Source organism: Myxocyprinus asiaticus, chromosome 34 (assembly GCF_019703515.2).
Source record: "Myxocyprinus asiaticus isolate MX2 ecotype Aquarium Trade chromosome 34, UBuf_Myxa_2, whole genome shotgun sequence".
In the NCBI taxonomy this organism is placed as follows: domain Eukaryota; kingdom Metazoa; phylum Chordata; class Actinopteri; order Cypriniformes; family Catostomidae; genus Myxocyprinus; species Myxocyprinus asiaticus.
This window is the reverse complement of record NC_059377.1, coordinates 44,103,958-44,123,869: the sequence shown is the minus strand read 5'-3', so window position 1 is coordinate 44,123,869 and position 19,912 is coordinate 44,103,958. Positions and strand designations below refer to the sequence as shown.

Sequence of the window (19,912 nt, the reverse complement as noted above, 5' to 3'; positions counted from 1 at the left end):
TCTGACGTGTGTTGTTGAGCGCTGGACCGGAAGTGCACTGTGAGTTTCCTGTAGATGAAGCAGAATAAACGCCGATGAATTTAATGCGTTTAATTCAACAATAAACCATCAAGTATTAAAGTAATCAAAGAACAACTCGTCCTATTTGCTGTTATTAATCATAAAAATCATCATCAATGCAGTCGGACTCAGGTGAGAGACATTAATAATGAGATTTAATGTGAGTGAGAGTCCTGTCATGTGTTTGATTGATCAGAATCATATTCACTATCACAGTTTGTACACAATTATATAGAAATACACAAGTGTGTATGTGTGTGTGCAGTCACTTACTCTTATTACAGCAGTGGGGTTTAAAGTGGGGGCGCAGAGATTGATGATACATTTACCAAGTTAAAACGAAATATATGAAAATTAATAATAAGCTAATTATTTCATCATAGTTGACCGTTTCTCTGTTGATTCTCAGTCACATATTTTCTCAGAAACTTTGTGAAGGTTTGTGTTATAGTCTTTATTAATGGAAATACACCTACATTTATATTTTGTGTTTGTTTGTGTGTGTGTGACGTCAGCGAGTGGTGGGCGGTGTCGGGGGAGGAAGCGGTCAGCAGCAGTGGGCGGGCTGGAATCTAGTGGGCGGGGCCGAAGCAGCACACCTGCAGCACAGGTGAGGAGTGACATCACACAAGCACAGATGACACCTGGGGTCATTCCGTGTGAACTCAACCAGAGGTCCCAGCTCAAAATTTATTTTGATAATTTTTTTTCTGGTGAAAGAAATGCAAAAATGATTATGAAAGCCAAAATATTAAATGGCATGGATGAGTATTTACTGAGTAATCCACTATTTTGTAGAGGGGGGTCAAAATGGCAATTGTCACCTATGATTTTGCAGCAAAACCACAGATTAAATATAATAACCTTAGAAAGGTGTCAGCATCATTATATTATTTTTACACAGAGATTGGGAGGTCTGTTACTAAAATCAGTTTACTTTAACAATCCTTGTTGTATTATATGCCAATGGTGACAGTTTAAAAATGGGATAAAGCACTTTTCGTGTTCTTTTTCCAAACTTGGTGTGCCTGTAACTCAAGAAGTATTAAAGATATCTTAATATCCTTTTAGATTTTGGTTCAGAACAAACTTTCCTTTTCTTCATTTGTAAGGCACTATTTGGTTCAATTCCAGAGATATGGGGATCTCAATGTGGCTCCATGTGCAAATAGATGAATTTTACCCATTTTCAATGGTCGAAAACCAAATATGGGTCACTTTGTATAAAGCTGTCTGAGGAACAGTAATGCTGAAACCAGAAATGTACCTTTGTTTATTCAAATAAAAACAATAATGTAAATATCTTGATTTTTGAGAGTCCAAAAATACACTGTTATTAAGAATAAGCAAAACATGGCTATTTAGCTGGTGCTATACCTTTATTTCACTTTTGGATTTCAGAAACGGGCATCTACAAAGCTCTGGAAGGCATAATTTATCCTTTGAATGTCTTTTTCCTCAAAGTGAAGCTGTCTGCCAGTGGTGTTTGAAGGCACAGAAAGATGACACAGAATGTGGGTGACTGGTACATAGCACTCATCAGCACGCCCTGACCACTTAAATGATTTGGAAGTGCCCACTTGGGTCATTAACATTTACATTTATTCATTTGGCAGACACTTTTATCCAGAAGAGGAATACATTATAAGTGAATCATCTTAAGGAGACAGTGGTATAATAAGTGCTGCATTATAAAGTTTCACTAGCATCACAGTAGTATTCAAAACTGATTAAAGTGCAGATTTTTTTGAAATTAGTAACTGGTTAAGTACTCATGGAAAATATGTGTTTTTAGTCATTTTTTGAAGACAGAGAGTGAGTCAGCTTCATGGATGGAGTTGGGAAGGTCGTTCCACCAACGTGGTATGATGAAGCTGAAAGTCCGGGAAAGTATTTTGGTGCCTCTTTGTGTTGCTACAACAAGGCGACGTTCCTTAGCCGACCGCAGGCTTCTAGTGGGCGTGTAGCTCTGCAGAAATGATTTTAGGTATGCTGGAGCAGACCCAGTGACTGTTCTGTGTGCCAGCATCAGAGTGACTGGACAAGCAGTTGTATGGCATGTTCAGAGATGAAGGGTCTTATTTTCCTGATGTTGTAGAGTGTAAATCTACATGATCGTGCTATCATGAAGGACACAAGAACATTCTGCCTCTTATCATCACACTCCACAGTGCTGCCAACATTGTACTGTCCATGCATATACCGCTTCATGTTGGGCAGATCTTCAGCAACCTGGACTAAAGTGCCAGTGGTGTCAGCAGAAATCCGAAGCATGCAAAGTTTACCTTTTGTATCTGGGATAAAACAGCGGTGGCTTCTTATCCCTGGAATCTTCTTCGCTATGCCAAAACAAAATTCTTGAGCCTCTTATTGTTTTCTTTACTTGCTCCTTGGGAACATAGAATCATGTGATCCCTTTAATATGATTTTCAGCCCACTGGAACAATTGGTGTGAGGTGAGGATGTGGTCTGTGTTTTTCCCATTTTTGAACTGTCACCATTGGCATATAATGCAACGAGGATTGCTAAAGTCCATTAATTTTAGTAACAGATATACCAGTCTGTGTGTAAAAATAAAATAATGATGCTGCCATTTTACTAAAGTCATTTCCCCCCTGTAATTTGCTTCCTTCTACAAAAGAATGGATTACTCCGTAAATATTGATCCATGGCATTTTAAATTTTGGTTTTCATAACCATTTATGCTTGTCTTTCTTCAGAAAAAATATTAACAAAATCAAACATTTTAGCCAGGGAAGTTTCTGAAATTTGTTTGATTTAACACAGAATGACTCACCTGTGATCATGTAGTTCTGTGTGTGTTTAATGTGTGTGTGTTTGTGTTTCAGAGCAGACGTAAAGCCCCTGAGACTGAGGAAGAGGAGGATCAGTCTGAGAAGAAGTTCAGGAAGTGTGAGAAATCGGGATGTCCAGCGACTTACCCTGTGTGTTTCGCCAGCGCGTCTGAAAGGTGTGTGTGTGTGTGTGTCTGTGTGTGTGTGTGTTTGGATCTCACAAAACATGTCAGCAAAATACCTGGCTCATACTTCACCCCCAAATCAACACAGAAAATATAAGACATCATATTTTGCATTATAAGTAACTGAAGACGATTTTTAGGACCATTCATATTTTTGTAATGCAACAGTATTTTTTATCACAGTCAAGCAAATTTCATTACATTACATTTAGTCATTTAGCAGATGCTTTCATCCAATGCGACATACAAATGAGACACATAGCAAGCAATTTGCCATACAAAGTTTAACAACATCTGTATAGGACTGCAAAGTTCTCACAGAGTTAGTCATTACTGTAATGCAAAAATAAAATATATGCAAGAAAATATTTAAATATTTTATTTAAATCACAAAACATTTATACTTCATTGCAGTATTTGTTGGGCTACCCTAATTTATACTGATCTCGATGAAAAATAATATTATAGAGCGCAACAGTGCACGCCCACTTTTTCAGCCGTGACGGTTCCGGAAGTTTTTCCCCATTCATTTTTCCTCTTGACTTTTCATAAAAGAGCTGTGAGTCATGAACCAAAACAACCAGCTCTGAGGTGAATCACAACATCACAAACTTTGATTTGAGGTAAAATAGTATTTGAAAATAAGATACAAGACTGCGTACTTACCGTCTTTCATGAGGGCACAGACTACAATCCCATAAAGCATTGCGAATGATGTCATCGAATGAAAACCGATGGGAATATATAAAACTATTGATTTAGAACAGAAACGATATATTTTAAATTTACTGCAAAATATTCCGATATGTGCAAATATAGAAGTAGTTTAAGGGTGAAGAGACCGACTCGATTACATCATTCACAGTGCATCATGGGAGCACGCAGTCGCTTTTCGTGGGTTTCGTTGGCCGCGGTTCTCTGATTGGTGGATCTTTCTCTGCTGCATCATGGGTAATGTAGTTGTTTACCATGAATTCCGCTATCAAACATGATTTTTAAACAACGAAGTTGAATAAATGAACAGAAGAATATACCATCGATGAACAACCTCGAAGCTCACCGTAGGTCTGTCTTTAAAGACAATGAGTTCGTCTATGTGATAAATGAATGGGATTTCTACTTCTGGAATCAGACTGTTGTGCTCTATTACAGCAGCATTACAGTAATGGGAGTTTGGAGGAAAATGTTCTTAATTGTCATGAAAATAATAATAAAAAAATCTGAATGTTCTTTAAAACAGGCTTCATTTTCTTTATGCAAAACAACAATTCTTTTTCTTTGATTTTGTGGTGAAATAGACACTGTTTCATGAGATTCACCTCTATAAACTCTCTTAAACATGCTCTTTCTGCTTGACTGACTGTTGATAATATCACTTGTGTTCATCAGGTGTGCTAAAAACGGCTACACGTCTCGCTGGTATCACTTATCATGCGGTGAACACTTCTGTAACGAGTGTTTTGATCATTACTACAGGAGGTGAGTGAAGATGAGTAATGATGTGTCACTGCAGCTCTAAACATGTCTGCACTTCTAATCACGTGTTCTGTCAGTCATAAAGATGGTTACGAGACGTTCTCTGCGTGGAAGAGGGTTTGGACCAGTAATGGCAAGAGTGAACCCAGTCTCAAAGCGTTCATGGCGGACCAGCAGCTGCCGTACTGGGTGAGAACGCTGATCATGATCATACTGCCTTCTAACGAACCGACGTTTGGCCAAATTAAAGACTGCGTCACATGTAAAGAAAATCCCAGAATGCATTGTGACAGGCATTCATCCACAATGGCTTTTATCAGATACTTATAATTCACTCAATACTGAGAAATATCAATAATGGTGCAGTCTAATTAAAAATAAATCGGCAATATTTGTTTATAATGTGTGTTATATTGTGAATATAGTCACGGTTAAAGAGTGTTGTTGGACTGACTGTATTCACAATGCCATCAAATGAGGATGCTGCATTAGTAGGTCCCCTAGCAAGACAGCTCACTAGGGTTAGACTCCTGAGACACTGAAGCTGGTGGGTCTGATGATCATGTGTTGTGTGTTTCTCAGGTTCAGTGCACGAAGGCAGATTGTGGTAAATGGCGTCAGCTGAGTAAAGAGACGCAGTTAACAACGGCGCTCGCATCATCGTATCGCTGCGGGATGAAACTGAACAGCGTGAAAGTAAAAACAGCTTCAATAATCTGCTCATCAGTAGAGTGTGTGTGTGTGTGTGTGATTTCATGTGTTTATTTTGCAGACTGAAGGATGTGACGCGTGTTCTCAACCAGAGGACGGGGTAAAACATCATTTTATCATTTATACCATCATTGATTATCAAACATTGACGTTTATTAACAAAATCTTGAAATGTGTTCTGAATGGTGTTTGTTTATTCATGGTGTTCATTCTGATCGTTATTAATTATGATGTCTGTTCAGCGAGTGGCGGGTGTGACGGACAGCTGGTGGCACTCCATGTTGATTTTGCCACCGTTGTTTAAGGAAAGTCCCGCCAGTCCGTTTCTCTCTGCATATTACCCCGACTGTGTGGGCATGAGCCCCTCCGCCTCCTCTGGAAACCAGCGTCCTGAGCAGCGATGCGCCGTTCAGCCTCACAGTGAGTTCGATGACATCATCGGTTTCAAATGGACTCGTCTCTGCTGGTGTTTTGAACAGCTAGTGTTCATGAACTTCTGTCACATTTGACTGGTTTGAATGTCACGTTCAGCACTCACTGATCAGCCATATTTTTAAGGGGTGTTCATTAAAGACGCATTCTTGGATTTAAAAACAGTTAGACAATGCACATTTTAAACACATTTTAAATTTATTTATTTATTGTGTGTGTGTGTGTGTGTAGTCTCTGGACTGTCTGTGTATTTTCAGCCGTTCTATCAGCCGAGTGAATGCGGTAAAGCGCTGTGTGTGCGGCCGGACATGATGGAGCTCGATGAACTGTACGAGTTCCCAGAATTCTCTCGAGATCCCACCATGTATCTGGCTCTGAGGAACCTGGTGCTAGCGCTCTGGAACCGACACTGCAAGGTGCTCGCATGATTCATGAAGTCCTCACACGCTGTATGTCACGGATATTATGCGCATTTACGGCCATTTGAGTGAACAGACAGATGTTTTACACTGCAGGTGTTTTTGTTCATAACGTTTGTCACGTACATGTAACATATTGCCATTGAAATGTTTTTTCTGCAGGTCAGCTTAACTGTGCTAACAAAAAAATACACTAATATTATAGAGACAAAAAAGTTTAAAGCATATACAGTGGCAAGAAAAAGTATGTGAACCCTTTGGAATTAGCTGGTTTTCTGCATTAATTGTTCTTAAAATGTGATCTCATCTTCATCAAAGTCACAAGTACAGACAAACACAATGTGCTTAAGCTAACAACACACAAACAATTATAATCTTTCATGTCTTTATTAAACACATCCCATTAAACATTCACAGTGCTGTGGAAAAAGTAAGTGAACCCTTGGATTTAATAACTGGTCGATCCTCGTTTGGCAGCAGTAAGCTCAATCAAGTGTTTCCGGTATCTGTGGATTAGACCTGCACAACATTCAGAAGGTATTCTGGACCATTCTTCCTTACAGAACTGCTTCAGCTCAGACATATTCTTAGGATGTCTGGTGTGAGCGGCTCTCTTGAGGTCATTCCACAGCATCTCTATTGGGTTAAGGTCTGGGCTCTGACTGGGACACTCCAAAAGATGGATTTTTTTTTTTTGAAGCCATTCTGTAGTGGATTTACTTCGATATTTTAAGGATGTTATTGATAAAACATTTTCCCAGTAGCGTTGTGGAGTGTCAAGATGGTCTTTGGCAAACTTCAGGCAGCAATGTTTTTGTTGGAAAGCAGCAGCTTCCTTCATGGTGTCCTGCCATGAACACCATACCTGTTTAATATTTTCTGTATAGTAGACTCATGAACAGAGATGTTAACCAGTTCCAATGATTCCTTCAAGTCTTTATCTGTCACTCTAGAGATCTGTTTTACCTCATTGAGCATTCTGCGGTGTTCCCTTTGAGTCATCTTGACTGGACGGCCACTTCTAGAGAGAGTACCTATAGTACTAAATCATCTCCATTTATAGACAGTTTGTCTAACTGTGGACAGATGAATATCTAAACTCTTCAAGATAACTTTTTAAACCTTTCTTTGTGCAAAGCAGAAAGAATATTGATCGTAGGTCTTCTGAGATCTCTTTTTTCAAAATGTTTGAGTGCTTTTTATAAGTCAAAGTGTCTCTAACCCACACCTCCAATCTCATTTCATTAATTGAATGCAGGTCTGCCAACTCCTGACTCTAACTAGCGTTTGTTGATGTCATTAGTCTAGGGGTTCACATACTTTTTCCAACCTACACAGTGAATGTTTGAATGATGTATTGAATATGTACAAGAACAATAATTTGTGTGTTATTAGTTAAAACAGATTGTGTTTGTTCATTATTGTAACTCAGATGGAGATCAAAACTGATTTTAAGACAAATTTATACATAAATGCAGGTAATTCCAAAGGGTTCACATACTTTTTCTTGCTACTGTATAGATGTATATATGTACACAGTGACACTTTTTATATTCAGTTTGATTTTATAATTAAATATAAGCAATATTAATATTATTTAATAATAAAAACATCTCCACTAGTGGTGTACTGTATATAAATAAACCTATATAGAACAGGTGAAGGAGTTCAAATGTGCTAATTTTGTGGTAGTGCATAAAAACTATTTGTTTAATAAAACAGAACAAAAAATAATAATAATAATAAATGGCTTTAAAAATAAAAGAAAAACGTGTATTACATTTTCTTAACGAGTTAGTATGGTGTCAGGTGTCTCCCATAGTGCACTAGTCAGAGCAGGTTTAAGCGTGTTCATGATAAACCCCAGAGACACTCACTCACTAATTAGCTGCCACTATGACAACCGTGATGAGCGCTGTGATTGTGTGTTGATATGTTTCCTGTCTCTCTTTCTGCAGGAGGTTTTGACACAGCAGACATGCGCTCCTCATGTGATTGTCCGCGGTCTGGTGCGCATTCGCTGCGTGCAGGAACTGCACAGAGTTCTGTACTTCATGACCCGGAAGGGCTTGATCAACACCGGAGCGCTGCAGGTCAAACGTCCGCTGCTGCCTGAATCGCACCATAATGTGAGACGCCCATTTGAAAAATATACTGTATTACAGTAATAGTCTAATGACATTCAGTGTGAATAATTACAAACAAAACATCCGCTCACATTACAGAAATGGGAATTACTGGGTAAACGTGTTTAATTGTCAAAAACGTAACGGTCCTAAAATAGGCTTCATTTAATTTAGGCAAAAAAAAAAAAATGATTTTGGGGTCAAATGTGACCTGAACATGACTTCATGAGAATCAGTCTTATATAAGTTTAGTGGTTAAAGATGAGGACTGGTAACTGGACCATGAGGATCATTATTATGTCATTGAGTAAGACTGCTTAACCTCAGGTTAATCTCACTGGACTTTTGACCATCAATAGTATAAATCTGGTGCACATTGCAGCTTATTCTGGCCCAGAACCACCTGAGACCGCCTGACTGACAAGCAACAAGTTTTTGTTTTAAAATGACAATTTAGGGGGAAATAAGAACAAAGCAGAATATATAGATAGTGATTGTGTAAAACGTTTTCTTGCTCTGAATCAAACCTGTGTGTGTGTGTGTGTGTGTGTGTGTGTGAGCAGAAGGTGTTGGTCATTGGTGCAGGTGCTGCAGGTCTAGCGGCAGCTCGTCAGCTGCAGAACTTTGGCATGCAGGTAACACACACAAACACGCACACACTAAACTTGTTTCTATTTAAAGTTGAACGTCTTGAAGCATCACTGCACGATTATCATCTGTGTTCTGATTGGTTGACAGGTGGTGGTTTTGGAGGCCAGAGAACGAATCGGAGGGAGAGTTTGGGATGATGTGTCGTTGGGCTTGACCGTCGGTCGTGGAGCTCAGATCGTGAACGGCTGTGTGAATAATCCCATGGCTCTGATGTGTGAACAGGTGACACACACACTGTGGTCTTGTATTTTGGTGTGATTTTGGTGTGTTTAGTTGGATGTATACATTGGCTTTATGTGTTGTGTAGTTGGGTTTGAGGATGCACACTCTGGGCGTGCGCTGTGAACTCATTCAGGAAGGTGGACGTGTCACTGATCCGGCTGTTGACAAGCAAATGGACTTCCATTTTAATGCCGTACTGGACGCCGTTTCTGAATGGAGGAAAGACAAACCACAGTCCCAGGATGCACCGCTCGGGGGTGAGACAGTCTTCACTTATTCTAATGTCACATGTGTCTCATATAGAGGTCAGCTGACCCGACAAACCATCAGGTCAGGTTCAGGTCAGTTTTTGAGTGTAACTTCGGGTTTGGGTTTGTAATGAATGTAAAATGATGTGTGTGAACATACGAGTTAGGGGCTGTTCACACACAGTGTGTTTTTGTGTAAATCTGTGCTGTTTTTCTATGTAAACACACAACGGACAGATGGTTGCTCAGCTTGTTGTGCAGGACTGCCACTATTTTAGACACTTTGTCAAGTTTTTAAAAAGGAGAAACCTGCGTTCTGTTTCATTTGTTTCACTGCGTCTAGATTGTTTTTAGTGCAGGTGTCACAGAGATTCGATATTCTGAAGAAGTGTAACTTCATGTGACTGTAACACATGTTCTGCACCCAGTGAAGTTTCAGCACAATAAACGATGAGCGGATGTGTTTTGATGTTTGCAGTGATTATACTGTTATGAATGTTGACTATGATGCTTAAATAAAATACACCTTAGTGCAGGGGTCAGCAATCTTTTTGACATGGAGTGCCATTTTTTATTTTCCTGAAATATGGCTCGTGATGCGTGAATGGCTTGCACGCGCAGCGCGAGTCTCGTCACACTTTAATAGTGTTTAGTCTCCCATTCAGCTCATGAAAACACACTGCGTGATCATGAGGAAGGAGTACATCAAGATATAGATTGGAATGCAGGTGCGGAATTTATATAAATAAAATAGTCTTCTACTCTCTCACAGTTGCTGGCATGCCAGTGATTACCCCTCCACGTGCCAATGCTGGCACACGTGCCATAGGTTGCCAACCCCTGACCTAGTGCAACAAATGACTTGCTTCAACTATCACCTCTGTAGTCACGAGTTTGAATCCAGGGCGTGCTGAGTGACTCCAGCCAGGTCTCCTTGGCAACCAAATTGTCCTGGTTGCTAGGGAGGGTAGAGTCACATGGGGTAACCTCCTCGTGGTCACTATAATGTGGTTCTCGCTCTCGGTGGGGCGTGTGGTGAGTTGTGCGTGGATGCCGCGGAGAATAGCGTGAAGCCTCCACACGCGCTACGTCTCCACGGTAACGCGCTCAACAAGCCACGTGATAAGATGTGCGGATTGACGGTCTCAGACAAGGAGGCAACTGAGATTCGTCCTCCGCCACCCGGATTGAGTCACTACACCACCATGAGGACTTAGAGCGCATTGGGAATTGGGCATTCCAAATTGGAGAGAAAAAGGGGAGAAACCCCCCCCCAAAACAAACAAATGACTTGCTTGAAGCAGAGATGATAAAAAGAGCAAGCGATTTTTGAGCTTACGTCAGGTTTCGGCTTAAAATTTGATGGTACTGTCGGGTCACATGATCTCAGGTACGGGTGCAGACCTCAGACCTCTAGTCTGATCATCTGATGCGTGATATGTGTATATATATATATATATATATATGTAGGTACACGATACAATGAATACACTCAGTAAAGTGTGATTGTGTGAATAATGTGTGTGTGTGTGTGTGTGTGTGTGTGTGTGTGTGTGTGCGCGATGTTCAGAGAAGATCCAGGAAGTATACAAGGCGTTCCTGCAGGAGTCTGGACTGACCTTCACTGACCTGGAAGAAAAGGTTTTGCATTTCCATCTCAGTAACCTGGAATATGCCTGCGGAAGCACACTAGACCAGGTGTGTGTGTGTGTGTTAGTGTGTTTGTTTGTGTGCATGTGTTTGTTTGTGTGTGCATGTGTTTGTTTGTGTGTGCATATGTGTGTGTTTGTTTGTGTATGCGTGTGTGTGTGTGTGTGTGTCATGACCCGTTGCAGTAATGTAATTGTGATGTGTATATTTGTTGTGTGGCAGGTTTCGGCGCGCTCGTGGGATCATAACGAGTGTTTTGCGCAGTTTTCTGGTGATCACACACTGTTCACAGATGGATACTCGTCTGTCCTGCACAAACTCGCTCAGGGACTCGACATCTGCCTCAATACCGCGGTACTTTACCTCACACAGTCCTGCTGTGTACATTCATTCATGACTTCTCCCTCACAGTTAGTGTGTGTGTGTTTGTGTGTGTGTGTGCAGGTTCAGCGTGTGGAGTATTCTGGAGATGTTGTGAAGGTCACGTCCACAAGTGGTTCTCACTGGAGCGCACAGAAGGTTTGAATCATCCACACGTCACAAACACAAACCTGCTGATGTTCTGGCTTTCTTGTTTTATTGATGTTCTCCTGGTTTTTCCAGACATAAACTAACAGTTCAATCAAAAATGTAAATTCTGTCATCATCAGTGTTGAGAAGTATTTTTTAAATAAAATAGTAGTTCAGCTATTTTTACAATAGTGTCACTTTTCCTGTAAAAAACATTTTGCAGCGTGAAGTGTCATCAAACACCACATTTGTCACATTATATTGTGAACGCATCAAGGAATCAAACACACTCACATAAACCATGAGAAAAACAACAAATCATTTCACTGAATCAGTTCTTTCAGACAGTTCATGTAAATGAACCGGTTAAAGTAAACGATTCCCTGATATTTAGCTTCTGGTTCATTTTATTGAGTCGGTTCTTGTAAATGAACTAGTTCACATAAATGATTCAGTTGAGCCCTGCACAGCCTTAAAGGGATTTTACTGCCTTTTTTAAAGTGAAATATTTAGTTAATTACTGCTGTTTATTACTGTTGTAGTAACCATGACTGTAGAAACTATGGTTAAATCACAACTAAATGCAGAATTAAATAATGAAATAATCAGACGTTATATCTAAAAATATCATCTTCGTTAAATAGCTTCAGTTTTGTGAGTAGCTTGAGAAGATTCAGTCTCAAAGTAACTTCAACACTGGTCATCATTTATTCACCCTCATGTTGTTCCAAACCTGTATGACTTTCTTCAGTGGAACACAAAAGGAGATGTTTAGCAGAATGTTCATGCTGCTCTTATCCATACAATGCCAGTGAAATATTTGTTTACATGTGCTGATTTGATGTGTTCAGTTTGTGTGATTCGTCTGATCTGTGTCGCAGGTTCTGGTGACGGTTCCGTTGGCTCTGTTACAGAAGAACATCATTGAGTTTGTTCCTCCTCTGCCTGACAGGAAGCTGAAAGCCATTAACAGTCTGGGTGCTGGAGTCATTGAGAAAGTGAGTGTGTGATGTGTGTTTGTTAGATGCAGTCCCACTGAGCTGCGCTCTCACGACTCAACGCTGTGTTTCAGATCGCACTACAGTTCCCGCATCGCTTCTGGGACAGTAAGATCCAGGGAGCCGATTATTTCGGTCACGTTCCGCCCTGTCCGGAGAAGAGAGGCCTGTTCAGTGTCTTCTATGATCTCCGTCCTCAAGTGAGAGCGCTTGTTTCTACACATAACTGCAACTGTACATGAATCATTTCTGCAACTCTGTCTGAATGATGTCACTTCCTGTGTGCCACAATTTTAAGGAATCCACTTTTTTAGTGGAGAAAAATCATGCGGTTACAGGGTTGCACAGATAATGTAGGACACTGATTAAAATTATGTTTTAAGCTATTAAATTAATAATGAATTAAAAGTCAATTTAGCAGATTGTCAAAATGATGGCATTGTTGAATTTAATTGTTGAATCCATCTAATGTGGGACAGGACATTTAAATGAGCTGTTTTGAGTGCTACAGGAATGTTAATAGTTTGTTGTTTTCAGATGGAGTGGATGTTTATTGAAGTGTGTGTGTGTGTGTAACAGGGTGAGGAGTGTGTGCTGATGTCAGTGATCACAGGTGAAGCTCTGAATCTAATCAGAGATCTGGATGATCATCAGGTGGTGGATCTGTGTATGAACATCATCAGACAACTGTTTCATGAACAGGTGAACACACACACACACGAGAGAGAGAGAGAGAGAGAGAGAGAGTGGTGTGTATGTCCAGCATGTAACACAGGAGTTTTCAGTAGTGATTAGACAGTGAACGCCCCTCTGGAAAAAGACCACACCCTCTTAAAAGCCTCCAGAAATACTTTGCAGATTTAATTAGTTGCCAAGTCAATAAAAAAGGAGTTAAGGTAAATGTCACCTTGTTTCACTCAAATACAGCAGAACACCACACTCTGGTTATTTATTTGAAGTTTTAGAAGGAATTGTCCAACATTCATCATAATTCAGGCATTGGAGCAATTTACCAATGATGATCAATAGTGTTTAATGCAGTCTGACAGACACATTCAGCAATACATCATACACTGGTGAATGCAATTAAGTGCCATAAATATGTTTAAAAATATAAAACCGTTTTTTGCATTATCCTTTATTAAAAATACCCTTTTTGTTCATACATCAGCGAGCATCTGTCAATCTTTCTTACAATGCAAATTAAAACATGCATCATGCTGCAGTTCTTAATAAAGTTTCCGTCCAAATGCATTTTAATCCTGTAACTCTTTAGTGACTTTAAACATTCAAGTCAGTCAGTTTTCACTCCGTTAGTTATATTCTGGTGTTTTCACTCTGTATTTCACTCTTTGTATGTGCACTCTTGTTTTATTTGGGTGTTGTAGGACGTTCCAGATCCAGTGAAATACTTTGTGACTCATTGGAGCAAAGACTTGTGGTCTCAAATGTCCTACAGCTTCGTGAAGACGGGTGGCAGCGGTGAGGCATATGACATCATCGCTGAAGACGTTCAAGGGAAGCTCTTCTTCGCTGGTGAGGTGAGAGATGCCCATTTACATACAACACACTTAAACACATACTTCATCTAGCTAAATTCATTACAGTAAAATATACTCAAATTAGCCATCTGACAGCCCCTTTCCAACAGTGAAAACTGCGACACTGAGTGCAAAAGTGTCCATCATGGTTCTTGTAGTAAACTGCGTCTCTTTTCACTGTAAACACCAACGCACCACTTCAATAAGAAATGGTGAAGTGAAAAAGACCAACAAATACTACTCTTTTAACATTCATTTTAAAAGCTTCTGCCTCTCGTTTATCACCGTTTTTTACAACTGAAAATGTGAAAGTGAATTGTATCATATTTTACATATGTCTGTTTTGAGCACTTGTGTTGGGATTGCGAGAGGAGAGTCTCTGATTTCATGATGACTAGCAAAGTATAAACTCTCGTTTTAACACAGTGGCTGATTGACAGGTGAGTGGGTGGTGCTTCACTGCTGTTTGAATGTATTTTGAACAGATTTAGACTATGAGCCCAATGTGCTCACAAGTGTTTTCAATCACATTTAAATGTTAAGTGGACAAATCTGAAAACATTTTGTACCTCGATTACACCTGTCTTTAGCGTCATCCAGTTTCAAACGGATTGTTCATTGTGCATCTTACTACCAGGTGTAAATGGGCTTAAATAAAAACTTTGTGTGTGTGCGTGTACTATTTATCATCATTACAGGTTGTTTTGTTGTCATGTTATTCTGCAGGCAACAAACAGACACTTTCCACAGACTGTGACTGGAGCATATCTGAGCGGAGTACGAGAGGCCAGCAAGATCACAGCGCTTTAGACCTGTCTCACCATCACAGCACTGTAGACCTGTCTCACCATCACTGCGCTTTAGACCTGTCTCACCATCACTGCACTTTAGACCTGTCTCACCATCACTGTGCATTAGACCTTTCTCACTATCACAGCATTTTAGATCTGTCTCACCATCACTGCGCTTTAGACCTGTCTCACCATCACTGCGCTTTAGACCTGTCTCACCATCACTGCGCTTTAGACCTGTCTCACCATCACTGCGCTGTAGACCTGTCTCACCATCACTGGGCTTTAGACCTATCTCAACATCATGGCACTGTAGACCTGTCTCACTATCACGGCACATTAGACCTGTCTCGCCATCATGGCACTGTAGACCTGTCTCACTATCATGGCACATTAGACCTGTCTCACCATCACTGCGCTTTAGACCCGTCTCACCATCACAGCGCTGTAGACCCGTCTCACCATCACAGCGCTGTAGACCCGTCTCACCATCACAGCGCTGTAGACCCGTTTCACCATCACAGCACTGTAGACCCGTCTCACCATCACAGCTCTGTAGACCCATCTCACCATCACAGCGCTGTAGACCCGTCTCACCATCACAGCACTGTAGACCCGTCTCACCATCACAGCGCTGTAGACCCGTCTCACCATCACTGCACTTTAGACCCGTCTCACCATCACAGCGCTGTAGACCCGTCTCACCATCACAGCACTTTAGACCCGTCTCACCATCACAGCGCTGTAGACCCGTCTCACCATCACTGCACTTTAGACCTGTCTCACCATCACTGCGCTGCCGTCTCACCATCACTGCTAGCCTGTCTCACCACGCAGCCTGCTCACCATCACTGCGAGCCTGCCACCATCACTGTAGACCTGTCTCATCATCACTGCGCATTAGACCTGTCTCACCATCACTGCGCTGTAGACCTGTCTCACCATCACAGTGCTGTAGACCTGTCTCAAATCAGAACTGTAGAACTGTCTCACCATCACAGCACATCAGCATCTGTCTGCAGGCGTTTTACTGTCTGTCTGCTACATTTCAGCTTTTATAGTGTTATGAGTTGTAGTTTAATTTGATCCATACATGAAATATTAATTGTGTTTGTGATTTTTCACTGAATGCAAAATTGTGGGTTCAAACGTTTATGTAAAGAAAATGAAGTGAAGCTTTATTCTGTACATTTTCCTTTGCCATTGACTCCTGTTCAGATTAAATTAATAATGGAAATATTTTGCCTAATTTAAACAGGCACAGTTTTTTATGATGTGCTGCTTATGTTGTTCTCTATGAAAAGTTCTAAAATATTAAAAATTGTAAATTATTTTACAATTGATTTTGCCTTGATTGAGTTTGTGCACATATTTATACAGTATAAGAGTGTCTGTGAAGACTCACAGTTAATCGGATACAGAGAAAACATACAGTTTATAATTACTGAACTAGATCAACTAGACTAGAGGATTAAGTAGAGGTCGTTGGGCAATCCTTTATTAAACCGAAATGAGAAAAGTCTCTTTAACTCTTTAACCACCAGAAGAACTGTTAGGCTGTGAAAGAGCTCTTCCTATAGAGAAAACTCTCAATAAGTTATCTCACATGGTATCCCAGCACTCAAACAAGGTCTGATCACATCCACTCTTAAGATAAAGCTGAGGATGTATTTATCCACATATCAACAACACACGTACAATAAACTCTAGTTCACAGATGAAAGAATACACATAGGAATCATATTCAGAGCCTTCTATAAAGAGACATGTTTGATATTATTTTGGGGTGTTGTAGATGGGATTGTTAAGAGGGATCAGGACATGAATGTGAGTCAACAGTTCTTGTGTACAACACCTCTCATAAGATAATGACAGATCATTTATTATTCTACATTATTTATTGAAATTCACATTAAAACACACAAATTAAAGTTATGGTTTCATAATTAATAAAATGGAAATAATTATACTCTATTAATTATTGAAATAATTGCTGACCAGAGTGCCATCTAGTGTGTGATTACAAATTATTTTCTTTAAGTTTATGCAAAACATTTTAAAGATATAAATACAGGAGCAATGAAGTGAGGCTCATTTATTTAGAGAAAAAAGACATTAAAATACAGTCTCATTAATAAACCTTAGATACATTCAAATAAATTGGATTTGTGTTGTCAATAATGTCATGGTGGTGTAACCGTCCTGAGACCATAATGAAAAACATTAAAAGGCTGAAATTCACGGGAGGGGAAACCGTTATGTAGTAGTTATAATGTTTCTGTTTCTTGATGACGTGCTGACACGAGTCTAAACATCTCAGGCAGTTTTTTATTTTTCATTTAGTTCACTGTGAGTTTGAAAGACTTTTCTCTCTACAGCTGCTTTAAAACAAGTCAGTTTTATTTATATAGAGCTTTACACAAATATTATACTATAACAGAAAATTAAGATGTAATATCTGTAATGTCTTACAGTGATTGTGGATTGTGCCTTTAAAAAATAAAAGTAAATAATAATTGTATTTATAACCCCAGTGGGCAAGCTGAAGGTGACTGTGGTAAGGAACACAAAACTCCATAAAATGTTGATTAATGGAGAAAAATAATCTTGAGAGAAACCAGACTCACTGTGGGGGTCAGTTCCCCTCTGACTAACATCATGAATATAATGACAATATTACTTATGTATAGTGCAGGTCATGGGTTAAATTATTAAACTTAAATTAATTGATAGTCTATGTATTCCATTATAAGAGTGTAGTCCATCAGTAGACCGAGGTGATGCAGACAGAGATCAGTGAGTGTTGATCCAGCTGTCTGAGTGTTCATTTTAATGACTCGGTTGAAATGATTCTCTCGTGTTCAGTAATGACATCACTTTTGTGTTGTTGGGATGTTGCGTGCATGAAAAGTTAGGTCTGTCTGTCTGTCTCACTGTCTGTCTGTCTCTCTTTCAGTCTGTGTGTCTGTCTGTCTCTCTTTCTGTCTGTGTGTCTGTCTGTCTGTTTGTGTGTCTATTTATTTGTCTTTCTGTCTGTCCATCTCTCTGTCTATTTGTCTGTCTATCTGTCTCACTGTCTGGTTGTGTGAGTGTGTATGTATGTGTGTATATATGTGTGTGTGTGATGTGTGTGTGTGTATATGTGTGTGTCTGTCTGTTTGTGTGTCTGTCTGTTTGTGTGTCTGTCTGTCTGTCTGTTTGTGTGTCTATTTATTTGTCTTTCTGTCTGTCCATCTCTCTGTCTGTTTGTCTGTCTATCTGTCTCACTGTCTGAGTGTGTGTATGTGCGTGTATATATGTGTGTGTGATGTGTGTGTATGTGTGTGTGTTTGCTTGTGTGTGTGCGTGTATATGTGTTATGTGTGTGATATTTGTGTGTGTGTGTGTGTTTGTTTGTTTGTGTATGTGTGTGAGACTGCACAATTGCTAAAGCATTAGAGAAGACTACATTACAATACATTCATGCATTTGGCACACACTTTTATCTTAGAGCAGTCAGTACAAATGTTTGATGAGTATTGCATTTAATATTATAATTGCATAAATTATACAAATTAATTCTAATGTAAATATTGGCGAATGATATAAAAACCCCTCAGGTGAGATTAATTGTGTGAGAATAATGAGAGAGATACACGTGTGCTGCTGCAGGTGTTCTCTTCATATGGTGTGTTTCTGCTTTTTTTGTCATGTGTGTGTGTGTCAGTCCTGTAGGAGGCAGCAGAGATCCGTGTGTCGCACCGGAAGTGAAGTTCTCAGAGTCACCATCATCATTAATGTGAAACATGCATGTGTACAGCAGACAGACTGATGATTATCATGCAGCTGTTTGCTGGAAGATGCACACTTGTGTCTGGAGTCTTTCTGCAGGTGTGTTTATGTGTTCGTGTGTGTGTGTGCGCGTGTGCGCACTGTAAATGTACTTCACACAGATCAGAGCAGACAGACATCTGTCCCCATGGCAACAGCAACACACTCCTGTTATGGACTTCCTGTGAACAGGAGAGATGCAGCATGCACCTCTTTATCTTATGTGTGAATATGAGACAGATTTGTTGAAGAAAGCTTGACATGATGAATGTCTGATGGCGCAGAGAGACTGATTTGATATGACCCAATTCACACGCATGTAGTGCAGGAGACACTGATACACACATCTCATCAGGTGTTCGTATTCAACATTTATGAATTGAAAAGACACTTTTCTCCAAAGTGAATATCAAATGAGGAAAAACACAAGCAATTCATCCCAGAGAGACATGAAGAATGTTATAGACCCTGTTTACACCTGATATTAAAGGGTTAGTTTGCCAAATAAAATAAACATTCTCTCATGATTGACACCTTTAAACCATCCCAGATGTGTTTGACTTTCCTTCTTCAGCAGAACCGAAATGAAGATTTTTATAAACACATTTCAGCTCTGTTTGTTCATTTAATGCAAGTAAACATGTGCCATGAGACTGCTGGCTATCTGACGGTACAAAAGTCATATTTATGCATCATCCACACAACTCCAGTTGATTAATTAATCTTCTGAAGCAAATCAATAGGTTTCTGAAAAAATAAATCGATAATTAAAACATTATTAACTTTAAAAAACACTTCCTATTAGCAGTTGACGCATGACGTAGCTGTCACGTGATGTAAGCGCTATAGCGAGTTCGTGCGAGAAGTCGGAAGTGCACGCTTTGTTTACAACAGAGGAACGAATGTCACGTGAGAGTTAGATCAGTTCAAACAGCGCTGGCTGGAAGCGGTGATTTAAAGTTACAAATGTTTTAATTATTGAACTGGGATGGCTTAAAGGTGAGTAAATCATGAAATAAGTTTTGGGTGAACTAATCCTTTAAGATGTGTTTTTGGTGATAAAAACACTCGCTCAACACAGGTTATAAAGCTCTCAACATATTTGATCATTATCTGAGAATTACTGCTGATATGATCGATAGAAAATGTACACAAACATCTCTTTGAAGTGAAATTCAGTTTAGCGGTTGGGTAGTAATAGTGTGATGTAAATTGCGACAGGCAAATATCCTGAGCTGTGTCCCAAATCGCACATTTCTGCACTCTTCTGCGGCATTTTGTAGAGTA

General features: G+C 39.8%; 1 protein-coding gene across 2 annotated transcripts; it reads left to right on the top strand.

The window, feature by feature from the left end:
- The first annotated feature begins 37 nt into the window (after positions 1–37).
- On the top strand, positions 38–14,899 carry LOC127425311 (lysine-specific histone demethylase 2). Of its 2 annotated transcripts, XM_051671150.1 has the most exons (21): positions 38–192; positions 576–670; positions 2,910–3,031; positions 4,430–4,519; positions 4,594–4,705; positions 5,099–5,212; positions 5,289–5,327; positions 5,470–5,647; positions 5,891–6,075; positions 8,037–8,207; positions 8,768–8,839; positions 8,943–9,077; positions 9,163–9,334; positions 10,896–11,023; positions 11,198–11,329; positions 11,420–11,494; positions 12,367–12,483; positions 12,558–12,683; positions 13,063–13,185; positions 13,872–14,024; positions 14,751–14,899. In XM_051671150.1, the coding sequence occupies exons 1-21, from the start codon at positions 177–179 to the stop codon at positions 14,832–14,834; spliced, it is 2,439 nt and encodes an 812-aa protein (XP_051527110.1). In that variant the 5' UTR covers positions 38–176; the 3' UTR covers positions 14,835–14,899. The 2 variants fall into 2 exon arrangements, with proteins under 2 accessions (XP_051527110.1, XP_051527109.1); XM_051671149.1 differs by having other exon boundaries at positions 11,198–11,494.
- The last annotated feature ends 5,013 nt before the right edge of the window (positions 14,900–19,912 follow it).

Coding starts and splice junctions, on each gene's coding strand:
- LOC127425311 (XM_051671149.1), top strand. Junction 4,706..5,098: donor ACCAGCAGCTGCCGTACTGG/GTGAGAACGCTG, acceptor TGTGTTTCTCAG/GTTCAGTGCACGAAGGCAGA. Junction 11,495..12,366: donor CTCACTGGAGCGCACAGAAG/GTTTGAATCATC, acceptor TCTGTGTCGCAG/GTTCTGGTGACGGTTCCGTT.